The sequence below is a fragment of the Asterias rubens genome, chromosome 2 (genome assembly GCF_902459465.1).
Source record: "Asterias rubens chromosome 2, eAstRub1.3, whole genome shotgun sequence".
NCBI lineage: Eukaryota > Metazoa > Echinodermata > Asteroidea > Forcipulatida > Asteriidae > Asterias > Asterias rubens.
This window is the reverse complement of record NC_047063.1, coordinates 9,796,329-9,809,246: the sequence shown is the minus strand read 5'-3', so window position 1 is coordinate 9,809,246 and position 12,918 is coordinate 9,796,329. Positions and strand designations below refer to the sequence as shown.

Here is a 12,918-nt window from a genome sequence, read left to right as displayed (position 1 = left end):
AATTTTTTCACTCATTAAATAACAACAGACTTCAGGCTTAAAACCTTTTATTATGCATCTGAAAACACACAAAGTTGTGCTATAAAAGGGTGTTTTTCTTTCAATCATTATTCTCTTCGACGACCTGAGCCAAAATGTTCACAGGTTTGTTATTTTAAACATGTCAATACATGTTAATACATGTTGGATACACCAAGTGAGAATACTTGTCTTTGACAACTACGTGTCAAGCGCATTTTAATGAGAGGGTGGTCGATTGAGGGGTTATATTTGTGTCTTGAAAGAAAGAGAGAAAAAAGATGGAATCTCGCAAGGAGTTGTTGAGGTCTGAGGTGTCAGAGTAATAATTGTTGACACGTGGCGCTGAAGATAAACATCTTGGGTTTCTTGCCGACAGTCTAGTCCCGACAGATTCAAGGGCACTGGGAAGCCGCAGTACGTGATGGGATGACATACTTGTATAGGGTGCTTTGGTAAAGCCTCCATTAGGGGAAGCTTAAAGGAGCTGTCTCGAATACCGCTGTCGCGTTATAGAATATTTCGTTTTATGTTAATATTCTACATGAACTGGATTTTAATTCACTTTTCATTTTACACATGCAATTCGGAGCCGTTGTCGGCACATGCATAACATTCAAATGCTTCCATTATGCAACCACGTCGTACTACGCCTGGTTTTGCAGTCAACTGAAACATTTGTTTAACAAAATATAAGCAAGTAGTGTTTTTCCTCAAATCTTTTACTTTTACTTCTCGATATTGAAAGAGGAAGTGTAACTCACTTTCTCAGCATGATTGTTGTATAAACATTACACTTTCACTTTCATCTATTTTAATGATTCGGGGGGGGGGGGGCACTTGTTACCCATTTCGTTTGTGCATGGACTTTTTCCATTCTCTAGGGTACGTGTAATGACCCTGTAGTATAGCCATCACTGGCATTATGCCCCCATCGTAAATCATTCTGCGCATCTGTATGCGTTCTTTGAGACCTTTGACTTCTGCTATGAATGACCCTCAATATTTGACCTTGTGGTATTTAACCCTTGTCTTTGGCACTCGGTATGGATATGACTGATAGCCGGAGTGAAAACTTTTTTTCCGCGAATAACCAATTATAAACAGAATCAAAATGAATGGGAAAATGGTTGACAAGTTAAGTTGCTTAAAATATGATTAATTACTCAGTTATGTTATTTTCCATGTTCTTCTTGCTGTGTTATCCGGAAAAAAAATTTCAAATCATATCAAATTAAAATTCAATCAAATCCAAATCAACTCAAATCATAGCCAAAACAGTTGGACAATGTGAACAGTTATTAAGGAGCACATCACGATGTATAACCTACTTCCGGAATATTTGACCTGGAATCATGGAAAATGGCATTCTGAATTGAGGTTAATGTGTCTTTGACCCCAAGCACCGGATGTAGTGACCTCTTACTTGATGATGGATGGCCCGGAGGTTTAGGTGGAGACATAATGGCTCCAATTGTTTTTGACAAACCGAGATAATATGAGGAATTTACGGGCACGTTGAGGTTTTTTTATATAAAATATTAGATCGTGCAGATTGGGTGCTACGTTTCCTACACTGTGACCATCTCTGATCAACAGTCCTTGGTTACATAGACCACGTATTACACAATCTGTGACCTCTCTTGTATCCATGGCTACACACACATCTAACTAAAAGAAATGTCACGAAGTTCCAGCCAAAATGAATTTTTCAGAAAAGCCTAAACACAAATGAGGTTATCAAGCCTTGAGATCAGGTTTATCGTTTGCTGACCATGTTCCGTACATGTGTCGAGCCCAGCACGATTCCCAGCACCGAGGGGAAAGGGAAATATTTTGGTTGTGAACCCCTCCCTTCTGGGCTGCCGTTTCGAATTATGTTCTCCTTGACTTCCATTGTCCCCAATAACTGACACCTTCGTCAGATTTCTGAAATAACTGTTGCTCACTCATGGTTTCCCACAATGTGCCTTCCTGACTGACCAATGTATTTTTAAAGTTGAGTTGACATCACTTGTTGTGTGTGCTGGGGTGGTTCTGACGTGTTGAGACTCAATATTGTGTGCCAGCCATAGAAGAACAGTACAGCAAAGTTGTTACTTTCTTATTGATACTTCTCTGAGCCAAGATGTAGTTCAACTACAAAATGCCAAGGATCTTTTTTTTTTTTTTTTATTTTTTTTTTTTTTACAATATTGACGTACACGGAAATTGTTTGCTTGAAGTGCCAGGTGCGAAGTCTATTGTAATAATGACCCTCCCCAAACTGGAAACTAGTATGAGGTGCAATAACATTGGCTTCGCACCTCTTGCAGAGGGTAAAGGTGCAGAGGGGTTCCTACACCAGAAAAGTGCCAACCACTTACAGTATTGACGAGGGACAGTGGTTGAAAACCACAAATCACCCACGTGGGCTCAATAACCATAGAGAAAATCGTTCCCGTTGAGCGTCAGTCTTTTACAGATAGATATGAAAGGCTTGTATTACAACTACTATCAGCCAAACAATCCACATTAAAACTTACGCCCTCTACCGTTCTATTATCTCCAGGTAAATCGACCACTGACAATGAAGAAAGACGGCATCCAGACGCGGAATCGCAAACTCTCCACCAAGTCCAAGAAGAACAAAGGCAAACTAGCCATGGAGTCCATGAAACAGATGGAGGACAACTACCCCAAGTTCCCCATGTTTGCCGAACCGCACCAGAACCTCTCCCACCCTCATCCTCACTACCACACGGGTATGAGCGACTACAGTATGACCGGGCCCACCTCGGCGTCTATCCACCATTCCCATCACCACTCCCACCCGCACTCCATGACGTACAGTCCGTCCTCGCTGTGTAACTCTCTGTATCCAACCGGACCAACCCACGTGCCCGTACCGTGCAGCTTACCGATGTCCTCCTCGACCAGCAGCATGGTGGGAGCGATGGCTTGATTCGACGGTACAGAAACTGGACACAGTGTCGCCTGATGAAAAGTACGGACTTATTATAAACACGAAATTAAAAGGGGTGGGGAGTTGTCTTGTAACCCCTGTGTCAAAAACAATTACCCAGACTTTATTAAGGTATTCAACGACGGTGCCATGTTGTGACAGCAGCGACTTAAACGGGAAAGTGTGGCTGTGACGTCAAACGCTGACGATGTACATTAAAAACAAAATGGCGCCATGGACATAGACAATGATGGCAGTATTGTTCAGTTGCATTGGCAGATTGAAAGATGTATGTGTAGACTTCAACCAAACATTGTAAAGGATTTGAGCTTGCAATGACATTGGCTGCACCCTTTCCATTGAGCTTTGAAAGGGTGGAAAATGCTTCAAAGTTCCGTTCTGTATACGAGACCATGTGGATATCGTTGACCGAGAGAGTGTACACCAGTAGGAAGATAACATACAGGGATCGCTCCAAATTGACTTTTGACAATGTTGATGTCATGTAGATAGGCCTGCAGTGCGAGTCAAGTCCATGTTACAGAGTTTAACATCATATTAGTTGTACATCCGTTTATAAATACGTAACTATACGGTGTGAGTGTTCATTGTAAGATATATTTGTATTGTTTCCTTGTAATTGAGAATTCCTATAAACAAAACAACAGTATTCGTAAAAAGATGTAATACATAAAAATAACAGTTTAGAAGATTGCGGATTTCGTTTTTCTTTGTGATCTGTTTGTTTGTGGAGCATTTGCATAATATTGTTTGGCTCACTGTAAAAGCTTACAGAATTAAAACAATTAGCACACTGTATCAGAGGCACTTAACCCGAGTGTTTTACACTAGGGGTGGTTCCTTAGTTGGGGTTTTTAACTTGCCGAAAGTACGACCAACACCAATTGAACTTCGTGAAGGCTAGGTTTAAACTGAGAGAGAGGTTTGCGGTTACACCATGTCGATATCTCTTTTTGAGTAGTAGTGTTTCTGAAAAGATTAACGACTCGTTGTTTCGATCAGTAAGCTCTGGTTGTCTTCAGGAGAACGTTATTACTTTGGCTTAGTGTTTTGGGAACAAAACCTCAGCAAAGAAACAAATGGCAGTTTTAAATGGTCTAAGAGAAAGGACTGACAATTTTCAAACAATACATTTCTTAATTATTAGACATTCTTGATGTTTCCAAAACGAAAGATTTGTTAATAATATGTTTTTTTTATTGTAATTATTTATATATAAATATATAAAATACATTCCTTAAATAAAGTAGACCCCTAAACTTGTCAGTGAATGAATGTTATAATAGTATTGCTCTAATTGTGTTTCATCTTCAAAAATAACTGTTCATTGTGTGTGTTGGAGCCTTCACTCTTAAAACTCCCTAGTCAGAATTAAATCCTGGTCAGAATTGACCCCGAATCAGAATTGACCCCGAGTCAGAACTGACACCGAGTCAGAATTGACTCCGAGTCGAATTGACCCCGAGTCAGAATTGACCCAGAGTAAAATTGACCCCGTGTTAGAATTGACGCGAGTCGGAGGGGCTCTTGGTTCAATTTCACAAAGCACTAAAGATTATCTTGAAAATGAGTTGTCTAAAAGTGATTTGTTTGAGACAGCACACCTTACTTAGCAACAACGATTGATTTACAAGTAAAAACCAACCTTTTTTTAAATCGGGCCCTGACGCACTTCTGGGTCGGCATGACCCAGGATCTGTTATAATTTAGGTTTTGACTATTTTTTGTTATAGGGATTTTGACTAATTTTTGAGTCACTTTGACCATGGTTTGACACACATTCCGGGCTAGTCTGACCGTAAACGGATCAGGCCCCTGGGAATGCATGCAAATCTGACCAGGAGTTTCTTAGAGGTATATAGGCCTAGCCTAGTTCCATTCAACCTAAAACTATAGAGAAAATCTCATTATATTTGTCAAAATGTCTTGGACTTTCAGCAAAAGATCCTTGTTTTATTTTCGCAATTTCTTGTACTTTTTATAAAAGCATGCTGTCCGTCGAAATTACCATCCCGAATAAATTCACCTTTATTCTGAGCATCAGCCAAACTTCTGTTTCGTATTTTCTGTTCTAAGTAAATTTGAAAACGGGTTGCGTCACCAATTACTGATGATAGACCGCAGACATAAATTGAAAATATTAAGGGCGTTGAGACACGGCCAGTTGACTTATGAATTTCAGGGATGGGTTTATTTTTAGCCATGAGCGTGAATTGGATAATAATTACCACCACACGACGCGAAAGTTTGTTTAGTACATCAAATTATTCACAAATATTAGCGTATGCACTTAAAATGTGGGGGTGGAGGTGGTGGGGATGGAGGGGGGGGGGGGGGGGAGGACGAGGCAAGCGAAGACCATGTGGACATTAGCTGGAACCCCTGGGAGGAAGGAAGCGCTAAGCGAAAACCCGATTACACACATTTAGCATTGTGATAAGCCGTGGTGCGTTTGTGTTAAAGGGGGGGGGGGGCCTAGGGACCCTCGAGCCCGGGCCAGGATAAGCCTAGGGATTACCGCCGGCTTTTGGGTGGATTTGCCAGCCTCCCGTCGGGGCGTGTGAGTGTCGCGTGTGAGGTTATGCAGACTTGACAGGCCGGGAGTTGTTGCGAATTATGTGTATAATCATGTAGACTGATAAGCATTATTAGAGGCAAGCCCTGTGTGTGTATACTATTCCAGTGTTGACATCCATATAATAATATTCCCAGAAAAAAAGAGGGTAAAATGTTGTTTTTCTGTTGGTAACCGAGCCCTCGTTTTTTGGAGCTTTGCACTGTGCCCTATTAAAACATTATGTGTTATTAAACATTAATAAACATTAATTGATTCAATGCATACCAATGAAAGTGCATTATGGTCTACTTCCCTGTCTCGCTCAAGCTCTTTCATCCGTTTATTAAATGACAAATTCAAACTAATTAGTATTTGCCGTTTCTACAAGATTTACACTGTATTTTGTACCTACACTACAAATTTGTTCAAAGGGGTTGTCCTATGGTATTCACATCACAAAAATGGCAAACCCTATTCTTAAGACCGTCCTTTTGGGACATTGACTTCACCTACAAAGTCAATAAAAAGTAAGTCGTTGTCACTTAAATCTTTGTCAAAAGTAGCCATACTTGAGTGTTTGTTTACTGTAATTTATAACAGGCCCAGTGATAAATGAGCCGGACATTTTGAGGTGCGGATGTCAAATGACAGAGACCGATTTCACAAGAGAGTCCTACTTATAGGACTAGTCCCAACACTCTTGTACTTATTAAAACTCGGGCTATACCTAAGTTAGACTCGTCCTCACTTGATATGAGACTAAATTTTATAGTCTCAACTCTTTGTGAAATCCATCCCAGGACTTCGGAAGATCCAAAGTAACAACATTGATTAAACCCAATACTACTTGCAAGAATTCGTTGTATACCCCAAAACCACTAAAGCAGGACGCACTGACATCTCAAATGGTTTCAATATTTTTTGCTTGACGATTATTCCAAAAGTATTATGAGCAGACTTTTGTAGAGCCCAAAAGCGGCCAGGTGTTGAACTATATGGCCCGAAATTGTAAGTGGTCATACCGGTTTTACGAGTGTTCTCATTGTTGGTACACTAGAGACCAACAAAACAAAATAGGGGAACATAAGGACTCAATATTAACTCTATAAGACTGGGGTGCTCCACAAGGAAGTTTGTTATACAAAGTCTTTGAGAAACCATTCAAGGCAGAGACAAAGGTAAGATCCCCAACCACCAAAAAAAAAGAGAGAGAGAGAGAGACAGTGGGTGTTTATCATTTGGATTTTTTTTTTCAATACTATCCACACCAGCATTTTATTTTCAACATTTTCGAGCTCTGTCGATTTACGTAGAGACTACATTTAATGTACAAATGCGTCTTTGTTGAACATTTCGTATCCACCGCTCAGCGAAAAACACTTTTTTGTTTACCCGACGCACGGTATTGTATTTTTAGACTGAAAACTGGTCAATTAGCCTTCGAGAAAGACTCTGCTAGGATCGAAACGTCAGGCCATTAACAATTTGTTTGCACTCACACAACATGTCCTTTTGGTTGGTAATGGTATAAGCGGTTTTCAACACTGGCCATTTGTTTTTATCAAAGACTTATTAAAACTAGTTAGAGTAGGCTACAGTCCTAACCTTTCCCAAAAATCTAGGGGATCCGACTGGCGGCTCTTGAACCTTGGAGTTGGTCACCCACTAGTCCGACCGTCCCCTCGGGAGAATTCACCCGTACAGACCCTCTCCCGAAGACGCTCCTATCTAATGCCACCGAACACGGAAGTATGGTATTAAATTTCAAAGACTTTGGAATTATCAGGGAATTACCAACTCTTAATATTATCTGTCCATCGGGAATTATATCGTGGTATTTCCCGCTTCATCTTGTCCAATACAAGCGGCAGAAATTATGACTGTAGTAACTATTATGGTGTGGATTTGCTCTAACTGCAATGACAGACATCGTAATTATAGTTATATGAATTCTTAAAATTGTCAAGTCAAGTTAGGCCTTATTGTAAGCATTATGGTAAGAGTCTAAAAATGTATATATGAATAGTAGACTTGCGGGGACCATGTGTAAACTCTCTCGGCTCTAAAAAGAGCCGGTGTGTTCTCGACGTCTCGAACAGCATTCAAACATGATGGTGTTCATTTTGAGACACCTGTACCACCATCTTGTACTATGCCACTTGTATCCAGTATACCGGTAATCAATGTTAATATGATCTCTTGATGTAAAAGAATGCCACCATTGTTTTATTTTGTCCCTCATACCACTCTTACAAACAGCCATATGGCGGACAACCAGAGTGAGTTCCATATTCACTCAAAGAGAGTGACAAAGATTGACTCTCACCCTCAAAAGAGCAAAACTGACACCACTCTAACAAAGTGAATATATAAGGAGCCAGACTAATTCTTCCACCGGTCTCGTTTTGGTTTTATTAATTGAATGAGTGGAAAATCAAGATGGCCACACCTTGCCAAAGGTCTATTGTATATAGTCAACGGCCATGGATTGTTCCCTGAATGTCTCCCATCATTACACTCATGCGGAATGGGATAGTAAATAATAAATGAGACAAACTATTTCTCCTTAAATCTTCAGTTTGGCAACTTGGGGGGGGGGGGGGTCAGGACAGGCCACAAGGTCGCTCTAGGAGTCAAACATATGGAGTGTTCGAATCTCGTCTCTTATTCTATAAAGGAAACGTCAATGTGGTCGTATATGTTGTATGACTGTTTCTTAACTGTAGAGCGTCACAAGAAAAGTGATAATATAAAACAAAAATTGTAAATACGTACAACCTGAACAGTGTAAAGTATTCATAATTGTTTAAGTGACTGTCAGAAACGAACTCTGCTTATACCGAGTATTTTGTACATTAAATTGTAATAGAACAAATGTCTATCAATACAATCCGTCCCAATAGTATCAAATTCTTACTACAACTCGTGGAATAACTAGCCTACCTAACGCTTAAAATATTTACCCTTAAAAAACCCCACCCCCAAAACAAAAGACCCTTACTTGGGCTCTTTCGAATCCACGGCTTTGGCTTAGGATTCGGCTTCAGGCTCCGTTCTCTGGTCTGAATCCCTGAACGCAGAAAACAACTGATGGGCTACAATCCCGGCCAAAATGCTTGGGCCACCCATTCGCGATTAAAGGGAGGCACGAAGGCCGTGATGCGGAGGCCCCCAACGAGGAAAAACTACAGCATAACTTCAAGTCATTTTGACAAAGATTTTAGTTCAACTATCCACGTCCTATCTAATCCACCAGAGCTGTGAAAGATGTTTTTGTAGGACATAAAACAAATCAATGCTATAATACACTTCTATTGACTGGTTATAATTTATATGATCCAATAAAACAGTATTGTTATGAATGAAAAATGAGCTTTGACTTTTTCGTTAGTGTCTAAACTCTAATAATTTGATAGAAGATTGGAACATTGCTATAGTCCAGTTCCACACCAATATTTATGGGCTGTTACTGACAAGCCTTATCAAAATGAGAAATGGGGAATAATTAGTGTATAGGGACTGTGTGTCTAGTTTGCAAAATGCGCACATCAGACTTGATGATGAGCGTCCGACTTGTCCATTTCACCACTGGCAGGGCAGATCTACTTTACCCATCGGTACAGCTCCAAAGGGAGAAATATAAACAATTGTTTGTAAAAAAAAAAAAGATCATTAATTAAATATAAGTACAATTATCCGCTATTATTTAGTCATTCTTTTCAATATTGGCATCAAAAGAGGGCGGTATTTACACAGTTTGTTCCAATTGTGGGTCACCCAAATTGTTACGAATTTATAATTGGACACGGTGTGCCATCATTTTGTTCTTGAGGGCCCAAACTGAGACATAAAAACATAGTCGGACTCCATTACTGGATGTTACTTAGTACTCAAGAGAGCAGTTTTATATAGGAACCCCACACTGGCATGGGTTATTGATCAGGCTGATTGAGTTTGGCTTGTTTCCATCAAATAAAAACGTCTTTCATCTTTACAGGCTCAAATAAGTAATATTTTAATAGATCATATTTTGTTTAAAACTTTGAACAGTTTTATTATCTGGTGAGTGATTTGTCTTTCCCGCTAAGAAGTTCGTGATTTCAGCATGAACTTGTCTTTATGTCTGCTAGACCTAGGGTTTTATCCCATAACTTATTCGTCTTAAATTTAATGTTCAAAATGTCAACACACGCCGCGTGCCCTTCCCTCGGCAATAATGGATTCCAGGTAGCTTAAGGCGCCAATGTATTTGGGGACGTTTCCCTTTTATCAATGACATTATAGTTGCTATTCAAAGAACAAGGCTAGATTGATTTGGCAAGAGGGGGGGGGGGGGTTCAGGGGAGGAGGGGGGCTGGATGGGCAGCACGTGCTATGGTACAAACAAAGCTACACCTAGTGGTCAAGATCCTACGACCCAAGAACTGTGCCACATCATCTAATCATTATCATCGGCATAAAACCGTGCATTGGTGACACGACTAACTAATGATGCATACGTCTTCAACAAACGCTAAACAGAACAACAACACGAACAAGTACAGAGGATATAGAAATCATGCTATTTTGACTTAGCATGCAGAAACAAAGCTACACCTAGTGGTCACGATCCTATGACCCAAGAACTATGCCACATCATCTACATGTAATCATTATCATCGGCATAAAACCCTGCATTGGTGACACGACTAACTAATGATGCATACGTCTTCAACAAACGCTAAACAGAAGCTTCAACACGAACAAGTACAGAGGAGATAGAAATCATGCTATTTTGACTTAGCATGCAGCTTTCGGCTAGGAAGCTGATATTATTAAAACATTAAGTTTTCCTGTGAGTTTTATTCTCAGGCTTGAATTTACATCCGTGAAAATTGGGTTGGAAGAGGTGAAGTCTTATAGTTTTGTTCAATTTGTTTTTTGCTTTTTTTTTACTTTTTCAAAAACTGTATTTTAGTGCAAGTCCCGTACGGTTTCTTCGAGAACACAGAGTCCAATGAACTTTCGTTTTGAATACGACCATCGTGAAGTGTTTAATAAAGCTGTCTCGAAAGGTTTTTCATTCAGAAATGTCACCCCACTGCGAGGGGAGACAACTGCGAGCCACCGACCCCAGCAGCATGCCGTCGCCACTCGTTAAGGCCGATGGAAGTGACGAAAACACGGCGTGGATGTAAGAGAGGATGCACGGTACTCTCGCACCTGCCGTCCGTTCGGGTTGTCGGTCAGCAGGACTGCTGTGTTTCTTTGCAAGTGAAAGTTGACGACTAGGAAAATGGCTTGAGATTGTTATCAATTAAATGAGGTGCTGTTTAATGTAAGCTTACACCACGATAAATGCCCAATATACGATGTCTTATTTAACGTCTACATGTAGGATATTAGGCCTAAAGATAATTTTAATAATCTAATTTTTTTTTAAAGAATGCAGTTAGCATTGGTTTCACTTTCAGATTTGAAATGGTTTTTTTTTATACAAAACCAAAACTAAATCAATACATTCCAGGATTTGGAAACCTATATTGGATATCAAATTACAAGATTTGGACTTAACGAGTACATTTTTGCCTTTAATGTCACACAAAATGGGCACGAACACATAATTCAATAATCGCACGTTAACGAGGGGCGAAGCGAAACAAAATTATAAGAAAAAAATGAATTTAAAAAGGCCATTCCGTTATAGAAGACTTCTTTAGGTGATAATAGTTGAGGAAACACGGGTGACAAAAACTTTACACACAAGTGAGCTGAGGGCTACGAAAAAAATGGGATTATATATACTCGAAAGAATTGGGATTATTTGAACATGCACAAGACCGTCAAAAGAGTGTACATTACATGTACTTTTCAATAAGAAATATTTGTAAGACATTCGAAAAAGGGTGACTGATTTGCTGTCAGGCAAATAGTCTGGCCGTTCATATATAGGTATGTTTCAATTCCAGCAATCAAAATAAGCAACAGTGAACCTTGAGGACTCGGGTATTCAAGCGCCATTTTCCCCCACTTGGGGAGAACGGTTTCAGAAGGCTGTGTCAAGCTTTGAGATGAAACCAAAGACGTTTCACCACAATTACAACAAAATCTCTCTTTAAGTTTAAGGATGCTGCCTAGTACAGTACATACTAAGACTCCAAAAGATATTCAGTTATGACGTCATCAGAGTGCTTAAACGTCCCTACCTCCCCGGCATCAATTTGGGTGAGAACAATATCTCGCAAAAGCTTTGAGATGAAACCAAAGATGTTTTAACCACAATTATAACCAAATCCCTCTTTAAGAAGCTGTCTAGTACAGATTAAGACTTGCAACATATCTTAAGTTATGACGTCATCAGAGTGCTTAAACGTCCCCACCTCCCAGCATCATTTTTGGTGAGAACATTTTATCTCGCAAACATAAGAGCCAGCTTTTAAGCAGCACATCCAATTAACGCGCCCCTGGCTTAACAAATTAAAGACGCCATAATTTTATTTGGAGAGAAGGAAATTAGGCCAATAATTCCGTCGAAGGAAAAAGGTCACATTGCGGCCGCGCAGTCTCCCATCCAAATCAGGGTTAGAAAGGGGGAAATGCGCATTTAACGTTCTGGAACTAACATTGATTAGGAACACATGAGTTCTGAATATAGAGAACAGTGGATCGGTTGATATTCAATTAAAGGTGCGCATCTATAGCGGGTTGTTGTTTTTACAGAGGGCCCGAGTGTAGAGGCTAGATTTGACGAAAGTTAAACGCTGAGGGGCTAACACGTCTCTAATAGGAAACACACGCCTATCAATTTGGACAACTCGCCATGCAAGATTAAAAAGGCAAATCTTTTATCGATGACAGTTCGACGTCAGTATTTTTAAGTCTGTTAATAGGTCTATTGTGCACAGGCTATTAAAGGCTGAACATCATGGACAAAAAGTTAACATTTCTATGTTGAGGGGCGGTAATCTATAGCTTGCAGGGGACAGGGACTATCTCAATGGGGCGACTATGTGCTATGGGAGATGACTGACTGGCCTTCAAATGAAGTCACGTTCCTGCAATTGACATTTTTATGTCAAGTCCATTTATGGTTCAAAGTGTTGATTAGCCACACTGTAAAGGCCTTTCTCAATGATAAAACATTGCTGTTTGGTTTCCCCCCGTTAAAACCAATTAACATAAATGTTTGCAAAGTTTGTAGGCCCGTGAATAAATAAAATAACCAACAATAACAGACAACCCATTACTTTCCAAAGGATGAGTTGATTGACATCATTTTAACAGTGGTGTAGCCTTTAATTATAAACTACTACAAACTGTATATATATGCAGGATGTAAACAGTCACATCCACACAGAGAAGAGAACTCTTTGCGATTTTACTTTGTATCAACAATCCA

General features: G+C 39.9%; 1 protein-coding gene across 2 annotated transcripts in view; it reads left to right on the top strand.

Annotated features, from left to right (window-relative positions):
* The window catches only part of LOC117307040 (GATA-binding factor 2-like), a 45,083-nt gene extending 40,057 nt beyond the window's left edge, over positions 1–5,026 (top strand). For both annotated transcript variants that reach the window (XM_033791677.1, XM_033791676.1), the window contains exon 6: positions 2,570–5,026. In XM_033791677.1, the coding sequence (XP_033647568.1) occupies positions 2,570–2,962 (393 nt within the window). In that variant the 3' untranslated portion in view covers positions 2,963–5,026. The remainder of the gene's footprint in view (positions 1–2,569) is intronic.
* The last annotated feature ends 7,892 nt before the right edge of the window (positions 5,027–12,918 follow it).